This window comes from Osmerus mordax, chromosome 27 (genome assembly GCF_038355195.1).
Source record: "Osmerus mordax isolate fOsmMor3 chromosome 27, fOsmMor3.pri, whole genome shotgun sequence".
NCBI classification, from domain to species: Eukaryota; Metazoa; Chordata; class Actinopteri; order Osmeriformes; family Osmeridae; genus Osmerus; species Osmerus mordax.
Genome location: NC_090076.1, coordinates 6,082,071 through 6,104,612, shown reverse-complemented (window position 1 = coordinate 6,104,612; position 22,542 = coordinate 6,082,071). Strand labels below are relative to the sequence as shown.

At 47.4% G+C, this 22,542-nt stretch overlaps 4 protein-coding genes across 4 annotated transcripts; 2 read left to right on the top strand and 2 right to left on the bottom strand.

Annotated features, from left to right (window-relative positions):
• The first annotated feature begins 67 nt into the window (after positions 1-67).
• Positions 68-4,860, top strand: LOC136936586 (uncharacterized). The gene is made up of 6 exons (XM_067230197.1): positions 68-1,618; positions 1,894-1,901; positions 2,538-2,798; positions 3,070-3,214; positions 3,305-3,610; positions 4,575-4,860. The coding sequence occupies exons 1-6, from the start codon at positions 68-70 to the stop codon at positions 4,731-4,733; spliced, it is 2,430 nt and encodes an 809-aa protein (XP_067086298.1). The 3' UTR covers positions 4,734-4,860.
• Positions 4,861-6,720: 1,860 nt separating this feature from the next.
• Positions 6,721-11,913, bottom strand: taf4b (TAF4B RNA polymerase II, TATA box binding protein (TBP)-associated factor). The gene is made up of 14 exons (XM_067230196.1): positions 11,757-11,913; positions 11,493-11,666; positions 11,127-11,191; positions 10,835-10,957; positions 10,636-10,725; positions 10,345-10,536; positions 9,738-9,870; positions 9,540-9,624; positions 9,196-9,365; positions 8,673-8,803; positions 8,389-8,514; positions 8,225-8,281; positions 7,367-7,484; positions 6,721-6,860 (listed from the first exon to the last, which is right to left on the bottom strand). The coding sequence occupies exons 1-14, from the start codon at positions 11,911-11,913 to the stop codon at positions 6,721-6,723; spliced, it is 1,761 nt and encodes a 586-aa protein (XP_067086297.1).
• A 1,258-nt stretch (positions 11,914-13,171) lies between these two features.
• Positions 13,172-15,477, bottom strand: LOC136936878 (proteasome subunit alpha type-7-like). The gene is made up of 7 exons (XM_067230539.1): positions 15,275-15,477; positions 14,732-14,858; positions 14,332-14,456; positions 14,054-14,176; positions 13,781-13,900; positions 13,638-13,700; positions 13,172-13,513 (listed from the first exon to the last, which is right to left on the bottom strand). Exons 1-7 carry the CDS (start codon positions 15,374-15,376, stop codon positions 13,418-13,420), a joined length of 756 nt encoding a protein of 251 aa, XP_067086640.1. The 5' UTR covers positions 15,377-15,477; the 3' UTR covers positions 13,172-13,417.
• A 52-nt stretch (positions 15,478-15,529) lies between these two features.
• Positions 15,530-21,804, top strand: lrrc41 (leucine rich repeat containing 41). The gene is made up of 10 exons (XM_067230538.1): positions 15,530-15,716; positions 15,842-15,928; positions 16,018-16,082; positions 16,234-17,014; positions 17,099-17,332; positions 20,353-20,517; positions 20,642-20,740; positions 20,860-20,988; positions 21,069-21,141; positions 21,228-21,804. Exons 1-10 carry the CDS (start codon positions 15,557-15,559, stop codon positions 21,445-21,447), a joined length of 2,013 nt encoding a protein of 670 aa, XP_067086639.1. The 5' UTR covers positions 15,530-15,556; the 3' UTR covers positions 21,448-21,804.
• The last annotated feature ends 738 nt before the right edge of the window (positions 21,805-22,542 follow it).

Genomic DNA, 22,542 nt, shown 5'->3' with positions numbered 1-22,542 from the left:
CTCTGCGGTCCAATATAGCGCATGCGCGCTGCCTGAGGACTGCTACACAGACTGCAATATGGCGAGAATGCCTGGCAGCGGAGACTGCTCGAGCGACGCGACAGAGACTGAGCAGGATGAGCACATGAGTTGCCCGGAGAGGAGCGGAGACGAAGAGGAGGACGAGATACAGGAGGTTCAGATAACAGGGGAGGAGGAGGACGAGTATGGGGAAGACGTCGAGTTTGAGTGGGAGTCAGAGAGTGTGGACCCCAGCTCTTGCTCTGCAGCTGAGACAGAAGCGGTCGTTATGCGCAACACGGACCGGTGCGGCGGACTGGGAGAGGAGGTGGACCAATTTCACATCCCTGGACTCGACTCAGAACTTGAGGGAGACTCGCAGCGGTCTGACCGGTCTAGACTGAGTGAGAATACCCGCCTAGCCACGAGATACGCGGTGCGGATCTTTCGAGAGTACCTGAGTGAGAAAGCCCAAAGTCCTGACTTTGAAACTCTGGACAAGGAGGCGCTATGCGCAGTGCTCCGCTCCTTCTATGCGGAAGCGCGCTCTAAGAGCGGACAGTTGTATAGCAAGTCCTCCCTCATAAGCATCCGGAGCTCACTCAACCGCTATCTGAATGAACCTCCTTATTGTCGCACTCTGGACCTCACAAAAGACCCAGAGCTGCGCAGTGCCAATCTGACGCTTGCCGCCGTCATCCGAAAATTGGAAGAACAAGGTGCGGGTCCCGTAGTTCAGAAGCAAGCCATCACTCGATCCGACCTTAGAAAACTCTACACCTCCGGCGCATTCAACACCGACACGCCGTTCGGGCTGCTCAATAAAGTCTGGTTCGAGACATGCATGTATTTTTGCACGAGAGGGAGAGAGAATCAGCGCGAGCTGGAGGAGGACTCATTCGGACTTGCCATTGATGAGGACGGGAGAAAGTTTATCTTCTTCAAAGCTCTGGGACCATATCACAGGTCTCGCTCCGCATCTTGGACTAAAAAAAGACCCGACGCGGACGAAGAAACCTTGCCGCGCATGTACGAGACGGGCACTGAGTTTTGCCCCTATGCCAGTTTCGTGAAGTATGTCTCTAAACGGAACCCTCTCTGTAAAGCGTTCTTTCAGCGCCCACGAGACCATTGCTGCGCGAGCGATATGACATGGTACGAGAACAAAGCCATCGGTAAAAACCTGCTGGGTACAAGAATGCAGATGCTGTCGCGTGCTGCAAAGCTGTCAAAGACTTACACCAACCACTGCATCGGCGCCGTGTCTATAGCAACACTCAACAGCATCGCTGGGATCGGGACAAAGTCAGCGACGCTTTACGTTGCCTCGGAAACGGTGAATGGCGCACAGTCACATCTTCAGCTCGTGATCCCGTACATCCGACAGGTTACGGATGCGGTGGAGCTCAAACCGCAGAGGACAACGCGAAGAGCACGGACACTGTGCCCCAACGACGTCTCCGGGCCGCCGTCTCCAAAGAAGCTTTGCGTGCGTCCGGAACGCGTGGATACGCCAGTGTTCACGGAGCATAAGACTGACCCGGTGCCCACACGACCCCCAGATGCCCACAGTGGGGAGCCCAATAGCCAGTCACCGGCTATTCTGTTTCCCGTGCAGGTAACATATTTCCAGCCAGCTTAGAGATATGACATTCGAATATGTTCTTTAGACTAATTTGTGGCTGCTATATCTGGTGGCGTTTGTGTCCATCTTTCCCATGATTTTGAACTTGGAAAAAAGGATTTGTTCAGCAAATGTGCCTGTTATTATCATCCAGCCATGCAGTGCCACTATTGTTAGTTTGAGGTGCAGAAGGACATGACAGTGGTTAGTGCAAAGAGGGCACACGACTGAGTTTTCTCTGGGACTTTGTCTGTTGCCATGGGAGACAGGGCCAGAGGTAACCCCCATACACCACATTTGAACCCACAGGGGAGAACCACTTGCTGTCATGCCCAGGGCCACAAAGCCAGACAGACAGTCACACAGGCACACAATTCACACACAGTCTGCAAACAGGAGCAAATGTCCCCGTGGCAACGGCACCCGTCTCGGACGATCGACTGCCATCAGGTATCTATTCGCTCCGGTGACAAAAGCTTAAACGCGCGTGTGGCGTTTGCGAGCGTGACTGCGCAGACCTCTCCGGGTCCGCAATGCCCCCGCGTGTCTCTGTGGAGGATTGCTGTGTTTGGGGAGGGCTCTCCCTCCACCGAGACGGCTGTTGGCCCCTGGGGAGCTGCACATGAACGCGTCAGCACGAACCGCTTGCCTGGATTTTTACGCTCCATCGGCTCAATCTGCTCCACTGTCTTTGCGTAGCGTATCTGGTTGTTTACTGTGTTCTCTGCTTTAAGAGACCCGTTCGGCCTCTGGCCACGGCTGTCTCGCTCCGTTCACCTTGCTAAATGCTGACCCAACCAGTGCACTTATGTCTTGTCAGTGAATTCTTTGGGTCCGTGCAACTTTTGAGGGGGGTTCGAAAAGCTGTCTGACTGGGCAAAGCCCTCTGATTGGCAGGGAATCTGTCTCTCAGATGCACCCCCCCCCCCTGTGTCTCCTCTGCGCTAACTCTTCTGACGGGCGCGTTTGTTTCGGCCCTGCAGGACAGCCGGAGCAGCGGCGGCAGCATGACCAGCCGGCCCCTGGTCTCCGTCTCCCCCGCGTCTCCCCTGGGCTCGGCTGGCATCCCCACCCCTGCCCAGCTCACCAAAACCAGCGCCCCCGTGCACATAGACGTGGGGGGCCACATGTACACCAGCAGCCTGGCCACGCTCACCAAGTACCCCGAGTCACGGTAACACAACTCAAAACACTTGCACACACACACACACACTCTCTCTCTCTCACACACACACACACACTCACTCACACACACACACACTCACAGACAGACACCAGACGAGGAGGATAATGGTGGTGATGTTGTAATAGTATTGTCCTTGATTATCGGCTGCACTTCCGACGTCGACTAAATGCATCACTTTGGCTAAGAGCTACACGAGTGTGGAAACGATATGAAGAGCGATCGTGGCGATTGTGACGATCACGGCTCTCGCTTCTCTCAGGATCGGCCGGCTCTTTGATGGCACCGAGCCTATTGTGTTGGACAGTCTGAAGCAGCACTACTTCATCGATCGCGACGGCCCCATGTTCCGGTACATTCTCAACTTCCTACGCACCTCCAAACTGCTCATCCCGGACGACTTCAAAGTGAGTGTCCCTGTCTGGAATAGCGCATATTCATGCTGCCACATCCTACATTGTGCACTGAGCGTGTGTGTGTGTGTGCGTGTGTTCCAGGAGTACTTCCTGCTCTACGAGGAAGCAAAGTTCTTCCAACTGGCCCCGCTGCAGGCTGAGCTGGAGCGCTGGCGGAGCGAGCGCGAGGCCAGGAGCACGTGGCGGCCGTGCGAGTGCGTGGTGGTGCGCGTGGCGCCCGAGCTGGGCGAGAGGATCACCCTGAGCGGCGACCGGGCGCTGATCGAGGACGTGTTCCCCGAGGTGGGCGACGTCATGTGTCACTCGGTCAACGCCGGCTGGAACCACGACTCGACCCACCTCATCCGCTTCCCGCTCAACGGCTACTGTCGTCTCAACTCCGTGCAGGTAACTCTGAGGCCGCGCCTCAACGCCTCTGCCGTGCCTCCGGAAACAACCGTGGAATGATGCAAAACCCACACGCGGACAGCGCTGTCGGCCGTCGACCGTGTGGTCTGAGTGTTTGTTAAGTGCAGGTAGGCGGGAGAGGTAATAAAATAAAAAAAAGTCGGTGTTGCTGCGTTTGCGTCGATGACTCACTCGGAGGCAATGCGCTCGGCGAGAGGATGGCGGGGCGGGGGGGGGGGGGGGGGGGGGTGGGGGAGGGATGAGGGGCGGTGACACAGAGGGCCTTCCAGTCTGGAGGCGGGGGGGGACTAATACAGTTTAGAAATGAAACACAGCCACTGGCAAAGGGGATTTCTACCATGCAGATGGAAAGAGAGAGAGACATAGACAGAGAGAGAGAGAGCAAGAGAGACAGAGGGAGAGGGTGAATGCACCAGGAGAGAGGGATGGGGGGGGGGAAATGGAGACAGAGGTTAGAGGAACAGAATTCCCCCCCCCGGGATCTAATGACGGAACGCCACCTCACTGTCATGATGAGAGGAATGTGTACGGGAACGATGTTTGGTGTCTGAATGTGTGAGATGGGGAGTTGGAGAAAGAGCGAGAGAGAGGGAGAGCCTGTGTGTGATTTAGGTCAGGGAATGAAACCGCAAGATGGCTTTCCACATGCACAGGCTGTCTCCTGCTGAAGAGAAGGATGAGTTAGAGCGAACTTGTGCCCCGGGCTGCAGTCTGTGCTATTGATAGAAACACATTTGCACATATATACGTAAGGTCTCTACAGACTGGCGTTCCTTTTAACACTGCGGGATGACCAAACTATTAGTGCAAGTCCTTTTCATCCACAGGACACGCCTCCACCGAGAATGAAAACCAACTCCCTTCCTCATCCGCACAGCCACACTGTCTTGATCAGGTGGCAAACGTGACCTTTGATGTGTTACCTGACTTGTTTTATTGACAGGTGCTGGAGCGATTGCAGCAGAAAGGGTTCGAGATAGCCGGCGCGTGCGGAGGGGGCGTGGACTCCTCTCAGTTCAGCGAGTACGTCCTGCGCAGGGAAAGGAAGGGCGGTCAGCGAGACCACACCCTCATCCGTGTCAAACAGGAACCCCTGGACTAAGCCCCGCCCAGAAGAGAAGAAAACCAGCTCTATGACACGCAGTTCTGTCTGACCCAAAGTTTGTTTTAGAATTTTTGGGGACCAGAAATGTGTATAGTGACGTGACTATGATTGGATGCTTGTCAATAGCGGGAAAGCTGTAAAGAGGCACTTCCTCTTTCAAACTTTGGAACTTTCCAACTGGAGGTGTGACTCCTATGAGCGCTGAAGGAAGCTCACATCAGAATTTTTACTCTGCTTTACTTTTCATGAATGAATGTTTCAACTCACTATCTTTCAATGTCTGGTTTACCCCTCTGTACAAACAGTTTTTTGGGTTATTGCCAATTTTTTATGTTTGTAAAAAGGACCGATGCAGCACCTTTGGGTACTATTGGATACTCCAATAGTAAGGGGCAAGGGGGTTCAATCCTGGTCCTCGGGTCCACTGTCCTGTATGTTTTGGATGTTTTCCTGCTCCACCACACCTGATTCAAATGAATGGTTGTTACCAGGCTGCTAAGCTTGATAATGAACATTCATTTGAATCAGGTGTGCTGGAGCAGGGAAACATCCAAAACATTCAGGACAGCGGACCCGAGGAATAAGATTGAAAACCCCTGCTCTGGTGCATCTGAACAGGTAAATACGTTTCTTACGTAAAGAAAAAGGACACATTTACATTGAAACACTTCACTTTAAATATCACATCTAAAATAAATAAATCAAGTCTTGTGTTCAGTAAAACAGTATGATGATTCCATTGTTGGATAGCTATTGGAGAAAGCAGGTCATGCATGTCGTTATGTCAAAATAAATCTGACTCCATGACCTAATGAATGAATTTACTGTAAAGACTTATTTTTAATGTTCATGTTTCATACTAAAGCATGTGCTACATATCCATGTTCCAGAATAAGTACTAGAGAGGGTACATTTTCTGGGGAAATTGTGGTGTGCTTGCGGCAGCTGCAGCAGGGGCTATTGTTTCAATTGGTATCAAACGTCCATAAAGACAACAGTTTTCATGGTGTGAACTTAGATGGAAAAACAGGAATTTTCACGTCACTAAAGGACACACACACAACTGACATTCCTGAATCTTATAAGAAGTTACGATTTATTATTGATAAAGATTGCATAGATTAAAAAGTATACAGCATACATTTGTGGGTTTTCGGTTAAAGGTAAGACCAAAGTAATGACTACCTACATATCTAGCTCAAAGGGGTGGCCCGATGCATATTAATGCCGCCAAATTGTCTTCCTCTTCCTGGATTTGACAGGGCTTTGTCTTTGATGTGAGACAGTAGGCCCCTGGAGCTGGCACATTTAACCAGACAATACCGAGGGAGCACGGTAATCAATCAATTAGTACAACTCTGATCTTCACTGCCCTCCAGTAAGGTCGTTCCCGCCAAGAGCAGTGGTCCATTCTGTTCACTTCCAATTCATTTAGCCCCTTCTGTTTTCTCAAACTGGGGTGGTGGCTGAATGCCAGAAGCTTCTCAATATTGCATGGCAAGACAATGGAATGTCTCTCTGAACGTGCGCCAACAGCTTAGAGCACAGCATGGGGTCTCCACCTACTTAGCTTAGGGAGACACTTTGGGACTTAATATAACCCTTGTACTCATTCACAACGAGGGATTTTATTGAGGAAAGTGGACACGGTGAAACATCGAGAGAATAGTCGGAAAAAGGTTTGCATACTGCGTAAACGTGGGTTTATTGGCCGCACAGATGACAATTGTGACAACCTGTCATGGTCAACCACTTGAAGATACTCCTGACATATGGACTGACACGAACACATCAGCTAACAAGTCCCAGGGCATAACAACAAAGAAAGACTTAGGAATCAAAATAATAATATTACAAACAAAGGGAACAAAACAGATCCGGAAAAATAGGCACATTTTGTGCCATTCCTATCATCTGCTCGAGACTCAACCCACAGGACAGCCCTGGCTTCACAGGCTCCTCCCCCAGGGTCAGGGTCAGCCTATCAGAGCAGTGCATTGTACAGGGCCAGGGAGTGGCGCAGGGCAGGGTCCTGCTCCATACAGAACAGCAGGTCTCTCAGGGATACCCGGGTGACCCTCCTCACACCGGCCCTCTGCAGCACTGACAAGCCGCTGCTCGCCCCTCCAGCCTGAGAGAGAGAGAGGGGGGGGGGGGAAGAGAGACAGAGATGAAGAGAAAATGTTCCCACTCAAAAGTTAGTGACATCCTCGTACCTCGCTTCCCGTGCCTGCGTCTCCCGCAGCGGTAGAGGCGACGCCTGTGAAGGCAGAAAGGAAGGCCCTGTGGCGAGTAGAGGAAAGAGAGAGGAGGAGGTGGAGGAGGAGGTAGGGAACAGCTCTCAGGCAGAGGGGGGTCCTGTGGGTAATGGAGTTCAAAGCGCTAGTTAAATGTCTGCAGTTATACGGCGCCTCATCTCTAAACTGGGCGCCCGGAGGGGGAAGGAATGAAATAAACCGAGAATTAGAGACTCATTAAGCTAAACTAACAGTCCTGCACATGGGCACCCCCCCCCCCCCCATCCTGTCTTGGAGGGTTCCTCGTTACGGATGCCAAAAAAAACACACAAACAGGTGACAGAAAACAGGACAGAAAGAAAGAACTCCAACACACACACACACACAGACAACCAGTAGTAACCTGGGTTCCCGTGGAGTCCTGGGGCCTCTTCTTGCGGGGCCCTATGGCAGCCAAGGCGGTCAGGTTGGCTTCTCTGTGCTGGAGCTGAGCTTGCTCCAACTGCTGCAGCTGAAACCGGAGGGCGGAGACAGAGAGAGGGAGGATGGCTGGTGGAACAGTGGTAGCATAGCAACAGTATGTCTTAAGACGAGGTCGGGGGTCAAACCGCATGGAAACGTAAACAATGTCAAGGTTACGCTGAGTAACCTGCTAACATGGTAGGCGCTTTAATTTCCGAATCTATATCAAGAAAATGCTGTGGGGCCGAGACTACAGACCCAGAAAGTTGCTCAATTAAAATGAGCTTCAATTAGTGCGGTACCCACTCTGGGGCTTGGGAGGGGGTGGGTGCTGGAGGGGGGATGGCACAGCCTGGGCATGTAAATGAAAACGGCTTTTGTTGATTTTTCTGCCGTTGCTACGGAGACACCTCTGGGAAACTGTGGATGCCGCTAGCGGTCCACAAACGCAGAAGGGGAAAACAACCAAAACAGCCCTGCATCTTGGCTGCTGGCTTGACATGAGACACAAGCAGGCAATTGCTTACTTTATCTCCCTCCCCGCCTCCCCATCCCTCCTATGCCTCCCTCCCCCTGGCCCTAAACACCGCGTTAGATTACTAAATCAACAATTAGTCTGCAAAACAGAAGAACACATTCGAATTCCCAAACACTTACTTTGGAAAAGCCTACAATACATGTATGGCTTCCCATCCCAGCTTGGAGATGGTCTGGCTAGCGGTGATGGAAGCTGGTTCGAGTTACAGCTAATGACCACCCCACGCCTCATGCCGTAACATGAATATGTACCTCTTTGGCCCGCTGTTTGAGCAACTGTCTTTCAGGGTCTTCTGTGTTCGATCGACTCTGTGGGGGGGGGGGGGGGGGGGGGGGGAGAAAACGACACACGTCGATTTGAGAGACGGTCAAACTCTCTCGGGGAGGGATGCGTCGTGGGAGGGGGGCGCGGTTACCCTGGCGAAGCGGAGCAGCTTCTCGCGCTCCTCCTCGTCTCTCCTCTGCTTCTCCAGACCCTCCAGCTGCTCCAGGAAGCGCAGCTGGGAGCGCACGTCGCTCACCTGTGTGTGGCGGAAATCCTCCTGATCCCCCCCCCCACACACACACACACGCAGGGGAGAACCAAGAGCTGTTGTTAGTTTTTATGTGCATACCGTGGACTTTAAATGACGAATGTTCAAATGTAAGGCATGTATGAGCCTGTAAACAGGAGTTGTGTGTGTGTGTCAGGGGAGAGCACCTTGAGGGCCATCTTGCGGTGCTGTGCCACCACAGTGACCTTCTCCAGCAGCTCTCTTAGGCGCTCCTGAGTGGCGTGAGAAACCAGGCTGACCACGTCCGGCCCCACCTCCGACACGCCCACAGCCTCACCTACGGAGGGGGGGGGGGGGGGGGGGGGGCAGAGAGAGGGGGGCTGGGATTAACGCCTGCTGTATGATGATCCCCTTGTCTGTCTGTTCCCCTCAGAACTGCTGTGATTGGTGGACGGATGACTTTATCCAAAGTTCAACGCTGCCCCCTGTTGGTGACCCAGGAGTGTATGACATAATGGCACGGCCTGAACAGCCTACCCAGAGCTCCTCTACAGGACATCGTGCAATGGTACTCCGGCAACTCCCACATTCTCATTGGTTGGTGAAACGTAAAGAAGCTCCTTTTTTACTGGCTGGTGTGAGATCGTTTGGGGAGTCGGGGTTGGAAAGAGGTCGGTGGGGTAGAACAGAGAGAGGGGGGGGGGGGGGGGGGGGGGCATGGGCGGGTACCGGCGTGGAGGATGCGTGTGAGCAGGGGGCCGGGGGGCAGGAAAGGCTCGTCGCGACACGACTGCACCACAGAGCCCACCATGGCCGAGTCGGTGGCTAGGATTCGGGCGTTCTCCTCGCTCAGGTTGACCCCGGCCATGGAGGCAACATCGTTTATGTCGTCGTCCTCTCTGCGGCAAAAAACACACAACTGACCAACCCAGACACTCTCACACGGACTGCGTTAACAGGCCTAAAATGCACAGGTCTGTGTGATATGGATTGTTTGGACGTGGATTGTTGGGAGATTGTTTGGGGAAACTTTGGGGGTGGGGGGGGGGGAAAGGTCCTAGGTGTGTGTTTACCTGTAGGAGCCGCCACTGTGCTTAAAGGTGTGTGTCTGGGATGAGGAGGCGAAGGCTTTGAAAGGCGGACGTCGGAAAATGGCACCTTGGCAGAGAAAACAGAGCTAGAACGCGCAACCTTCTTTCTTGAAATGGTGGTGGCTGATGTGTAGAATTGATCTGTGGGGCAGTGGGTATGGGGCTGTTTGCTTTCTTCACCTGTGTGGTGCTGTCCAGACTGGAGGACTATGGGTTTGGCCACGGTCCTGTCAGACACAGTCAGGATCCTACAGGACGAGGCTGATGATGTCACAGCTGGCATACCGGCTACACCCCTGGGATGCTGAATCACCTGAGGTGTAAACACACACACACACGATAGACATGTGATTTAGAATGTAGGTACACGCTCAAAGCAGTTAATGAGGTAAATAACATTACAAACAATGAGAATGTTATAAGTTCTCTACGCAGAGCACAGAATAATGGCGTATTTGTGTCTCGGAGAGGAGAGTGATGAAAGTACTAATTTAGGAACCGGTAGCTGGAATGTGGTTACTTTTCCTCAGTTCGGAGCTCTAAGTGGATTAGGCCTCACCTCAGGCCTTAGTATGCTGGGAGAGAATGAAGACTAAGCATGGAGACAAACTTGCGGAAATCCACTGCAACCACAGGGCCTTTGCAACTAACACACACATTCATTGGATTATTATGCAAAGTGGATGAATGTGGAGGGGGAGGGGGGAGCTGTACAGCTCCATAGTTGCAGACCTGGTCTTATCTGGTTAACTCAGGCCTGCTCTATCCCAATCCTGGAGTGATTTACCAGCTGGGCCGGCTTGTAAGGCTGTCTCCCAGCGATGGCGGCGGAGGGCCGGACGTTGGGGGACAGCAGGGAAGGGGTGCGGGCGGTGGGGGTGGGGCCCTTGGAGGCCGGAGCCTGGGGCTTGGGTTGGTCCACCTGCTGGATGAAGAGCTGGGGATTCGGGGTGAGCTGGCGCACAGCGGGGAGGCTTTTCTGGAGACATTGAAAGAGGAGGAGGGAGACCTGAGGGGTGAGTTGGTTGGTCTGGTTGTTGGGGGTGCGTGTGGCAGTACATCAAATCGTAATACTGACCTTTAGGAAAGGGACCAGGTATGGTTGCGGAGAGGACTTCAGCTCGCGATATAGTCTGTCGGTGAATTCCTCAGGTTCTATGCTTCCATCCTGCAAGACAAAGGAAAAATGAAGTTAATGTACTAGCAGAGTGCGTATACTTTTTCAATTACAATGGGAGGTGGTGAATGTGTGTGTTTTTTTTTGTTTTGTTTTTTACCAGCAGACTCCTGACCAGCTCTCTGACATTTTTGGCCATGTCAGGGGAGTGGGTGCCACTGGAAGCCAGCTTTATCAGCGTCACCAGGAAGTTCTTGCATTTCTTCACGTTCTCCAAGGTCTCCTGAGGAGGAACAGGCGGGAAAAAGTATGTGTTTGTTTATTATTTTTTTGGAAATTCCTCCCCTACGAACCAGGAAGTCCACTTCACGGAACTCACCCGTGTGATTGTAGTGGGGGCGACATTAGGGGCGTTCGTTTTCGCGATGGGGGTCTGGGGTCTGGGCTGAGACACTGGCCGCACAATTGGATGTGGTGCCTGGACTACTTGAGGGGTGGGGGCAGCCGTCCCTACCACCTGCAGCGACACACACCCAAGTAGAAACATTGACAAAATCCTTTGAAAACCAAACGCATGCACACACGTGGTCAACGCAAGACATATTGTGGTCACCGAGTTGAGGGCGTACCTTAATCACAGGAGTTCTTTGTGCTGTGGTGGCCACACGCATGTTGGGAGGGGGAGGAACTCTGATCACAGACAGGTTGTCTGTCTTTTTGATGGTAGTTGCTGCAGACACCTGTAATGAAATGGCCTGCTTGTTACCATCTGGGTCAGAAAAAAAAGAGCATTGTGGCAATACATACACTTATCTTACAAGACCTCAGGTGATCACATTCTAATGCAAACACCTGAATACGGTGCATCACCTGTGGGGTTAGAGGTCTGGAAGCAGCATTGCTGGATGTTCTGGTTCCCTGCTGGGCTTGGGCAAGAGCTTGCTGTGAAACCAACATCAGCTGACCGCTATCACTGCGGATGAGCACCATACCTGCCAGCCAAACAGACAACATTAAAGAGCTTCCAATGGTAACAGCCGCACTCCGCTTTAGCGGTCAAGTGATATCCATGCAACACTGACCTGGCGGTATCTGGAAGCTAGCGGGTAGCTGTAAGGATGTAGACGGGGGTCGCGGTGTTGCTGGCGTAGGCTGTGGAGCTGTTGGTCTAGGCGTAGGCTGTGGAGCTGTTGGTCTAGGAACAGCTATCACTAATGCTTTGCCCGGAGCTTTAGTCATGGTCGTCATTGGTCCAACTTGTGCCACAAGTTGTGGAGCTTGTGGGGTCCCGCTATGGTCAGCTGTGCTTGGTTTTGCTTGGGACACAACCGTTCCTGTTTTCAAATTTGAAGCATCGGCGTTGCTCTGAGTTGATTGTGAGACGATTGCCAATGCTGTTTGAGAGTTTTCTTTGCCAGTAAGAACTGTCGATACAGTTGTTGGTACAACATATGTTGCATGATGTGTGCTCTGTTGGTTAGTTTGAACACTGTCAGAAAAAGTGTCGGCGTCAGTGGTACTTGTGGTAGAGGTGATCGGGCCAGCAACGGCTGTCTCTTCATGTTCTTGAGGGTTATTACACGACGCTGCGCCATTTACTGCAGATGCTGTCAAGCTATCTGATGTGTCTAAAGTTGAACTTTTCTCGGGCAAGTCTTGAGTTTCACTTACACTGGGAGGCTCGATGGCTGCCATATTTATCGTGAGCTTAATATTTCGAAAGGCCAGGGTACTATCCGCCAAATATAACTGCCATTCACTTGGATCCACTTCGAAATAACCGTCACTGTGGCTATACCTTTCAACACAGACAGCCAATTTTTGCAGTTAGTCTATGATTTATGAATGCAAAAACAATCGCATAACAGGATTAAAAAGACAATAAATCCAAAAGTGTAGCCTAGCCTACCTTCTCGCAGAACATGCGCCTCCGACTACACTGCATGCGGTCATGAAATGTAGCCATGTGAATCTTTCCACTTCCCTGATGCAATTTATTGGAATTCATTTAAATAATGAATGAAACTAATACATCCATTCAAATACAAAATTGTATTCAGATTCAGTTTTGTATGCTTTTGTTGAAGTTGAGCTATAAAAAATAAAATGATTCAAATTCAGTTGTGACAAATATTTGCCAAGTAGTTTTAGGCTACCAAGCCGCCAGTACTTCACCATGTAACTCAAAAGTAAAGTAAGACTACAGTGAGGTAAGATGTTTTCAGTAAGAAAAGTAGCAAACAAACCTATGTAGTGACAAGTTTCTGAATCTTGAAGATGGTGTTTTCTAGTAACCATCTCCATTAAACACAGTCCTTAGTGTGTTTTATTTTTTATTTTTACAAACAATCACAAGTTAATTCAACTTGAGCTGCATAGCTGTTCTACACGAAGCCTGTGGAAGCAAACAAAATATATTTGTAACTTTGTTTGTTTTACATTTAAATGCCTGGGAAAAAAGTCTGCAATTGAACAAATAAGACTACAGACACAGAAGTTAAACCAAAGTACAAAGTATAATTTTATTTTTTTTAAGTTCAGTTGTCATCAATTACAGGTTAACGAAATATAACAAACCAACACGCCTAGTGGGATCTTGACAGCCACACTACTGAACAAAAGAGAAAATGATCTAGAGTCCTGTGACGGATGCCAACTGAAAGTGTACGTGACGCTTCCATCATGAAGTGAAGCGGGTCTGTCCACGCAGAACACGAAAGTGATGTGACGGGACCAGATTGAATTAGGAGGACTTCTTCTGTTTCTTCTTGTCTGCCTCCTCCTCTTTCTCCTTCTCAATTTCGGCCACAAGTGTTTCAATTTCTTTAGACTCGAGAAGCTGCAGATGAACAAAACATGTTGATTTAATTGGTATTTCAGCATTCAGAAAAGCAGAAGGCATTTTTATAAAAGGAAAGTAATCAACATGAATGTGAGTGAATGAGTGTGTGTGAAGTGCTTACCTTCAGTGGTTGACTCCTCCGTATAACAGCTAGCTCAATGTTCTTGCCTCCTGATTGGACAACCTGGTAAACAAAGGTTAATGAGGTTGACCTGCTGTTCACATCATGAACCTTTGGCGGTGATGCATGCGTCTCAGCCTTACCTCCAGAAGGGCCTTGATGGCAAGCTTGATGGCATCATTGTCCGTCGCGATGGCCTCCTCCGTGTAGTTCTTCTCAAGGAACTCTCGAACCGTCTTTGCACTGCGACCGATTGCGTTTGCCTGCACAGGTGGTTGGGCAGAGAGATTTTTTTTAAAGTCACCCCAAAATGTATGTAAAACGATTCAAAACTATGGAAATATGGGACCGCTGGTTCTTGTCAACCATGTGTAGGGTGTCTGACATTCTGGTAAGAGGAGAGCGAGGAGACGCACCTTCCAAGCGTGATACGTTCCAGAAGGATCTGTTTGGTACAGCCGAGGGGTGCCGTCATAGTCAAAGCCCACGATCAGGGCAGAGATACCAAACGGTCTGCGTCCATTGCTCTGGGTATAGCGCTAGTAGTGGAATTCAAACAAAGGGATCGACATGAGACAGCTAGGTAAAACAGTACACATGCATACTCTTGACACTCAAGAGTATGTATGTGTGTGAGTGTGTTTAGAGAACAACTGGGCGACAAATGCATAAGTGACAGTGCAGCTAAAGCTACCTGCTTGAGTGTGGCGATATGTCGGGTGATGTACTCCACAGTAACAGGATCTTCTACAGTCAGACGGTGGCTCTGGCATTCCACCCTGGCTCTGTTTATGACGATCCGAGCATCTGCTGTCAGACCTGGGAAGAAAGGGGGGACAAAGACTCTTCAATGCAATAATCTTATGGTTCTTCCCTTTGGCACTTATTTGTTTTTTTCACAATGTATGCTTCATGTTTTGGCTGCTCGCAATGTTTGGGGCTATCTCGTTGTTATGATGAGTGACCTATGCACTTTTGTAAAGCTCTCTCTTGGAAGTCGCTTTGGATAAAAGCGTCTGCTAAATGCATACATGTAAATGTAATAATCACCAATATACGCTTTCATACCATGTTATCTATTGACAGTATCTTACCTGCAAAGGCCATGCACACATGCTCATCCAGGGCACATATCTTTCGGACAGTCCTCTCCTCTTGCAGTTTGGCTACGGACTTTTTCTCAACACCCAGAACCACTATGTCTTTCCCTCTGATGCCAACCTGCATGTCAATCAACGACAGAAAACATATTTGGATAAGGCTTTTTAAATTCTGTCTTTGTTGTTTCTGCCGGCTAGATCATGCTGTCCGTACTAATAACGGCCAGTACACACGCTCTGAGGGATTAAGCTGCCTCTCACAAATACATGATTTTATGATTAGATATTCTAACTAGGCTAGGCTAGCTAGCTATTAGACAAGAAAACTATTCCAAATGGTTCCCTCTAGCAAGGTACAATCTAACAGTAAAGCCTTTAGGCTACTAAAGATAGGATCTTAAACATCGGTCTGGTTACACAAGGCTTTATTAATAGTACTACAAAATCTATGCTACTAGCTAAGCTACCCAACTTGACTGTACTTAGGCTACTTGTTAGCAAGCAAGCTATTAGCATGAACTTGCTATGCTTACTCACCGCAGTGGAACCCTTTTTCACTGCCTCTTGAGCATACTCCACTTGAAAAAGATGTCCATCAGGAGAAAATACTGTAATAGCTCTGTCATATCTAGCAGACATTGTTTAGCAAAACTTAAACTAAGCTAGCTATAACTAGCTAATCATAAAACCAGAGTACTACAAGTACAACGAGATAGCTTTGTGAATGCGTACTGAGTACTGACTGCACATGCGCACCCACTCGAATTTACATCAACGTTAGAGCTGACAGACAAAGCTAGCCTCCACGCTGCTATCGTCATGCATCAAGATTATATTGAAAAGATCAGGAGGGTAGCAAAAAAGAAAGCGACAAGAGAATGCGAAGATACATCCAAAACTCATACGCCGATAACTTTGAAGCAGATATGCCTCAACGCAACAAGCAAACACATGGATGTCATCGGTATGAATGTTCTTGGTGAGTGAGGCTTCATGGCCGCTAGCAGTGTGGCTAACACCTTGCCTTTACGATGGAATGCAACAATGAAAGAATGGACATAGTAGGCTGTACACTTACTGATGTATAATGTAATTTACTCACAGACCTACCAACCGCTCTCATAAAGGATCTATTGCCTAACCTGAACATAGTTGATCTTGATTATGTTCATCCAACAGTGAAGCTCAAAGGTAAGCAATGCATTAGCATTACTGTATGCCTTATGTTGTTGTTATGATCAGAATATGCCAATATTAGGTTGTTTTCCCTCTGCCTATAGGAATTTCCACATCCTGTTTGTGGTCAGGAATACTACAAAACATACTTGGAACTTCGAAGAAAAAAGTACGTTTTCTATTTGTCTTGCATGTTTTAGAACTAGCCCAGCCAGATGAGGCTAGATTTTGAAGTCTGCTGTTAAATGCATGCAAAGTTGTTTAAGAAGTTTGTTGAAGACCAGTGTGACATCTTTTTGATATGCTCTTACTTTTTTCAGCTGAAACTCAAAGAAGATGAATTGAGGCAGAAGGCTATGGAGAGACTCTTTTATTTTACATTCTTTGGCTACCGCTTCAGAAGCGATATTAAATACCTACTTAACGTCAATTTCAACTCCATGCTCTTAGTTATGGCCAAACATGTCCACAGATTATGCCTTCATGATTCTCGTTACTTGTACAGTTTCATCTCAGAGCAGAGACCTGTTCTGAGCGTCCTTGAGAAGAGTGTACGGTGCATTGAAGTGGAACGCGACACACAGTTGATCAGCGTGGCAGCACGATGTGTGCTATATGTACTCCATCGTCTCATTGACCATGGGGCAGCTGGAGAAGTTGTGATGTGGAATCCAGATCCCATTCTACTTGGTTGGATTCTCCATGGCAGACAGTCTCAGGGTGCTAGCCAAAGTTGCCCAGTGAAAAACAAAGCAAAAGGCACCCCCCTTGCAGGAAATGCCCACGCGGCTAACTCCTCCTCAACAATTAAGTGGAAGGAGTCTATTGAAGATGACGAGGAGGAGCATGTGATACCGTGCAAGCGTCCGAGGTTAACCTCCCTTTCCCTAAAGAAAGAATCTGAGGAGTTTCGTGAGTATATGGCTCCTGAACACCTGTGTCAGATTTTTACTCCCTCGGCTGGGCCCACCAGACAAGTCTGTCCTCTGGGCCAGATCCATTCACTTGAGATTAAGGAGTTCGGAGATCATATTCTTCCCGTCCTGTTGCCTCTCCTCTCCACATGGCTGTGCCTCCGCTCTCTAATTCTCAGTAGTCGAAGTGAGTCTCATATATGACATTGTATACACTTCTCTGTTTGTGTGTGTGTGTACAGTTGTGGCATTAATCCTTCCTTATATACAGAGGTCTTTCAGAAGAGGGATGTGTTGATCCTGGCGGAGTCTCTCAAGGAGCTGTCAGAGACGTCCGGCAGCTCCCTGACTGAGCTGAGTGTGGGCTACCTGGCTGACTCTTCCCTCGTGGGGGTTCTACTGGACGCGTGCCACAACCTCAGGTCCTTCTCAATGGAGATCCACCCAATGGAAATGTTCCACAGACCCCTTCAGGAACAGCCTCCCCAACAGGAAACCCGAGCAGGTGACACCCCCCCCCCACACACACACACTTGCACGCAGACGCAGCCTTGCCTATGTTTCACCCGTTTCAATTGAAACGGGCCCCGGCCTCCAAGGGGCCCCCCAACAGACCAGCAAAAATCCCATTTATTTTCTCAGTAGGATATTGATTGTCAACCATAATGTCTAAACCATCCAAGGTAGACTGACCACGAGCTACGAGGTTGTGAAACGAAAGTTTCTGCTCTTATAAAAGCCACAAGTCCGTATGAAATCAACCTTGTTATTTGCGATCTTCTGTTGAAATACTACACTTGCCACAATCCTAAGCAAAACAACACTGACTGATATCTCTGATTGGTCGAACTCGCGGTTACCATGGCGACGTTTACATTTACATTACATTTAGTCATTTAGCAGACGCTCTTATCCAGAGCGACTTACAGTAAGTACAGGGACATTCCCCCGAGGCAAGCAGGGTGAAGTGCCTTGCCCAAGGACACAACGTCAGTTGGCATGACCGGGAATCGAACTGGCAACCTTCGGATTACTAGTCCGACTCCCTCACCGCTCAGCCACCTGACTCCCCACCAAGGTTAAAATGTTAGTTTGAGCAGGAAAAGAAATGAAACGTACATATGCCAGTGGTGCTGAAAAACGAAAGATATCGGACTACAAAAGAAAAGCTTTATTCAGTCTCCCAAAAGTGACCACTTTCTTTGGTCCAGCATCCAGGGGCGATGCGTCCCATTGGGCAAGTCGGGCAGTTGCCCAGGGCCTCGGCCGCCAGGGGGGCCTCGTCGTATTTCCTTTTTTTTATTTTTTATAATTAAAATAAATCACTTATCATTGCAAACCAATGACAATTCAAATTAAGCATGAAAACACAATTCTTTAATTCTATTCTTTATAGCTAAATTTATCTTACATCCATCATGGAACATATGATTCAGGTCATGATGTTTCTGTCAGGAGAATTTGTCGTGTGGTGGAGTGTGTATAATCGCGGAAACATGAAACAATTTCAAAGTGGCAGTGAAAAAAGAAATGGGAAAAGGGAGAAGTTGAGGGAGAAATTACCTAAACTAACGCAGTTTTTCCAGTCAAGAATGTGTCCATGGAAGATGAAGACATTTCTGATATTATTTCAAGTGCTGCTGGGCCAAGTTTGTCTAAACAGCCACTTCAACACCAACTACCGTATTTTACGGAAAATAAGCCGCGGCTTGTACTCTTGATTTTACAGTTTTGTGCGGCTTATATTTCAAAGCGGTTTATAGTCTGGTTTTAGAACCAAAAAGTGGCTTTGTCACCGTCTCAAGATCTCTACAGACCGTGCAGCTAATTTAATGCTCAACGCTTGAACGGGGGCTTATTACTTGAAAGAGGAATTATTTACTGTGTCGTCTCAGTTACACTATCAGGGCTTGGAAATACAGTGACTTGCTAAAGTAGGCAAATGGCTAGTAGAACATAACATTTCATAATTTCAGTTAATCAAACAGCTGCAAGACCCAGTGAAATGTTATAGGCTAGCTAGCAAAATAACGCTAGCATCGCTAACAACATTACTAATTCAACTTTGGTAGTGTAACCGAGCTCTTTGTAAGTTCGTTTCAGATATAATTGTATATGATTGTGTGGACAATAAGACACGGACGCGGTCTCTTTTCATAACTGGTATTTTACCACTGCTCTTCTTGACATCGCCATTCGAACAGCCCTCACTGATTTCACGTAATGCTTTCAGCATCAAGCCTACGGCAACTCCCGAGGGACAAAACATCCATGTCCGTTGTTACATAGAAAGGTCTGCTTCAGTAGGCTATCCTCAGGATTTGCAAGCTAGCTAAATTTATACTATATAAAAAATAATTTTGCAGCATAAGCCGCACTTTGGGGGTGCGGCTTATGGGGGGCCTCAAAATTGTTCTTTGCCCAGGGCCTCCAATTAGCTAAAACCGCCCCTGCCAGCATCTGTAGAGCTAACCCTACCGGCGACAGCAGCGGTGCGCCCGGTGAGCTGCATCGCTGTATTTATGATAAGTTCGGTTCAGTGTCAGTCAGACTCTTTTTCTTCTTTGCTTTCGTTAAATAATTCAAGTTTACCCGGACAGATGAGAATATACTGTGCTAATCAATTAAGCAGTGAAGTTGCCGTGCGTGCAGGCCCGTAGAGTTTACCCCCGGGGCTGAGTGGGTAAACTAAGTGATGGGGACACGTTGATGAGTTTGACATAGTTACCTTGTTTCTTTCCAATACAATCGACGTTTTCGGTAACCATCTGCACTGACTCGTTTTTTAATACAGTCTATGCTCGATAGCGTTAGCAGCAATGAGTTGTAGAGATGGGTGGTCGATGCTCTGCCCCTGGGGCCGGGTTGGCTGTAGCTAGGAGATCACTGTGACTGACAGGTGCCTCACTTGTTGCAGTCAGCGTTTGAAGTAGTGCGTTATACTCAACAGAGTAAACGGGCTGAAATTTGGAGATGTATTTTATCAACTTGTTCAATTGCAAGAACACATTTTCGTTTTAAATAGATGCATTAAATACTCGCACAATACTCCGCTGAGTCGAAAGTGGTGGGGCGGGCCACTTTGACAAATGCATGCTCGCCACAAGTGTGCCGGCGGCTCCGACATGTTGAGACGGTGAGGATTCACTCTGAACGATGATGCCAATTTTGTTTTTCTTCCCTTGTCCCAGGGGCGTCGTTAGACCCTTTTTACTGGGGCACGTGCCCCAGTATAAATCTGCTGTGCCCCAGTAAAATCAAAAGTTTGAGTTTTAACAATTTACTTTGTCAGTGCATTAATTTAGATTGATAATCCCGAAAAAAATAAACGCAGTATCCCAATCAACGCTTGTAAAACGTTTTAACCGAAAACACAAACCGATGCAGAATTCCATGTCAGAGCGCTCTTTTGCATTGTGCAGAGCAAGCTTGAAAGAAAAAAAAGGGATATGAATAAGGGCCTGTGCCCCAGTAGAGTTTTCTGTCTAACAACGCCTCTTCCTTGTCCTCTCTTCTTTTTGACAGAATTGCTTCTCGAAAAGATGACTGTGAAACTACCACAAGTGGAGACCAATCTGGAGAGCCTTTACTCTGTTCTGAAACGTTCTTCGAATCTCGCAGCCATTCACATCTCGGGCGTGCGACTATCAAGAGGCCACACACACGACAAGCTCCTCCAGACCATTACAGGTATGAAACGTTCAGTAGAATGTCGTGTCGGAGTATTCCGATGAGGGATTCAGTTCTATTTCTCCGTTTGGTTCACGTAACTAGCTGAATATTTCGTTGTTAAGTAAGTTGTTTGCTTTCACAGAGTCAAATCGGTGCCTAAAAAAGTTACACCTTGAAGATATGAACCTGGCTGACTGTCACTGTGCCATCTTTAATCTCCTTGGGAACTGTATGTTGGAAGGTAAGGCCATAAAGGTTTAATCCATCTATTAAATGGACTTTCATTTTTTTAATTGTATTGCACTAACTTGAAAAGTGTAGCCACTGCCAGTTAATTGTCGTCCTTCTCCACAATGTAAGAACTGTCATTCAAGGACTGTCGGCTACTTGAGAAATGCAGCAAGAAGGATGAGTTCATGCGGGAACTGGTGACGTCCCTGAAGGCAATTGCGTCTCTCCGGTCCCTTAACCTGTCTCACAATCGTCTCGGTAATATATTTGATGGACATTGGTTTTGTTTAAGAAAATCTATGGTTTGTGTCTTAAATAGTTTTCTTCCTCCCAACAAGCCAAGAATGTGCCTGCCCTGGGAGAACTTTTTACTGGAACCTTACCAAGCACGTTGACGGAACTTGACATCAGGTAAAAATAGAAACACATGATATAGTTCTTAAACTAGTCCTCAGCTTTGGAGTTTCTAAAGCATGCCTTTGTTTTGTCCTGGAAAGCTCGAACTTCATTCAACCACCTGAGCTGCTGGAGTTGGCAAAGGAGCTGGAGAAAAGACGTCCTCCTCAGCACTTCACCCTTGACCTCATGTGCAACCCCCTGGATCGAGACCCTCTGCTACGGGACCAGGCCTTGGACACACTCAGACCACTCTGTCATGTTCTGACAGACCAGTGGAATTCCAGGACTACTATGGCTGACCACATCAGCAACATGTGACCAAACGGGACTTAGACGCAATTGTGTAGTTACTTGTCATTGATGTTAAAGGAAGTTGTTTCTATTACTTTGGACAGTTCTGATATATTGTATATATGTTGATAAAGCAATTACCAAAATGTGCCATGTGTTTACATACTGATTATCTTCAAATAAAGGCCTGGGTAACAGGGTGAAATACCCACAGTAATGTATTAAAATATCTGAACTTGAATGAAAATGTATGTTGTCCTTTGGCATTTAGTAGTGTCATAAGGGCAATTACACTGTCTTGTAGAAAGTAACTTTGCAGGAACCATCTGTGGCTCAGTGGGCACATAAATGAACAAATTAATAAATGACTACACAAATAAATATATAAATGTAAATTGTAAGTAACTATTGATTGACAATTGTGCATTAATTAATACATGTATTCATTTATTTCTGTCCAAATGCATGGATGTGGACGTTTATTTATTCATTTGTAAATATGGCAGGTTTGGTCCTCCATAGTTTCCACGCCTACTGGCCTCCTTTCATTATAATATTGGGAACAATGAATGAATGAATGAATAAACGAATACACAAATAAATACATAAATGAATGAATACATAAATGAATTAAAGAATACATGAATGAATAAAAAAATGAATGAATGAATACATAAATGAATGAGTGAATAAATACAAATGAATACATGAATGAATACATAAATGAATACATAAATAAATGTCAATTACAAGTAACTATTGAGTGACAATTGTGCATTAATTAATACATTTATTTCTGTCCAAATGCATGGATGTGGACATTTATTCATTCATTTGTAAATATGGCAGGTTTGGTCCTCCAGTTTCCACGCCTACTGGCCTCCTCTCATGATAATATTGGGAACAATGAATGAATACATCAATTAATTAATTGATTTAATTTTTTTATTTAAATTAATTTAAATACATTAATTTAAATTAATTTAAATACATTAATTTAAATTAATTTAAATACATCAATTTAAATAAATGAATAAATTAATTTAAATACATTAATTTAAATAGATAAATTTAAATACATTAATTTAAATTGATGAATAAATTAATTCATTAATGAATGAA

Excerpts from the sequence above, each read along its gene's own strand:
- LOC136936586 (XM_067230197.1), top strand. The coding sequence starts at position 68 with ATGCCTGGCAGCGGAGACTGCTCGAGCGACGCGACAGAGACTGAGCAG. Across the intron at positions 2,799-3,069 it reads ACCAAGTACCCCGAGTCACG|GATCGGCCGGCTCTTTGATG; the intron begins GTAACACAACTC and ends CGCTTCTCTCAG. Across the intron at positions 3,611-4,574 it reads GTCGTCTCAACTCCGTGCAG|GTGCTGGAGCGATTGCAGCA; the intron begins GTAACTCTGAGG and ends TTTTATTGACAG.
- taf4b (XM_067230196.1), bottom strand. The coding sequence starts at position 11,913 with ATGACTAAAGCTCCGGGCAAAGCATTAGTGATAGCTGTTCCTAGACCA. Across the intron at positions 9,871-10,344 it reads CTTACAAGCCGGCCCAGCTG|GTGATTCAGCATCCCAGGGG; the intron begins GTAAATCACTCC and ends TTTACACCTCAG. Across the intron at positions 8,804-9,195 it reads CACACGCATCCTCCACGCCG|GTGAGGCTGTGGGCGTGTCG; the intron begins GTACCCGCCCAT and ends CCCCCTCCGTAG.
- LOC136936878 (XM_067230539.1), bottom strand. The coding sequence starts at position 15,376 with ATGTCTGCTAGATATGACAGAGCTATTACAGTATTTTCTCCTGATGGA. Across the intron at positions 14,177-14,331 it reads ATATCGCCACACTCAAGCAG|CGCTATACCCAGAGCAATGG; the intron begins GTAGCTTTAGCT and ends TTCCACTACTAG. Across the intron at positions 13,901-14,053 it reads GAACGTATCACGCTTGGAAG|GCAAACGCAATCGGTCGCAG; the intron begins GTGCGTCTCCTC and ends CCACCTGTGCAG.
- lrrc41 (XM_067230538.1), top strand. The coding sequence starts at position 15,557 with ATGCATCAAGATTATATTGAAAAGATCAGGAGGGTAGCAAAAAAGAAA. Across the intron at positions 20,518-20,641 it reads GCTCCTCCAGACCATTACAG|AGTCAAATCGGTGCCTAAAA; the intron begins GTATGAAACGTT and ends TTGCTTTCACAG. Across the intron at positions 20,741-20,859 it reads TGGGAACTGTATGTTGGAAG|AACTGTCATTCAAGGACTGT; the intron begins GTAAGGCCATAA and ends CCACAATGTAAG.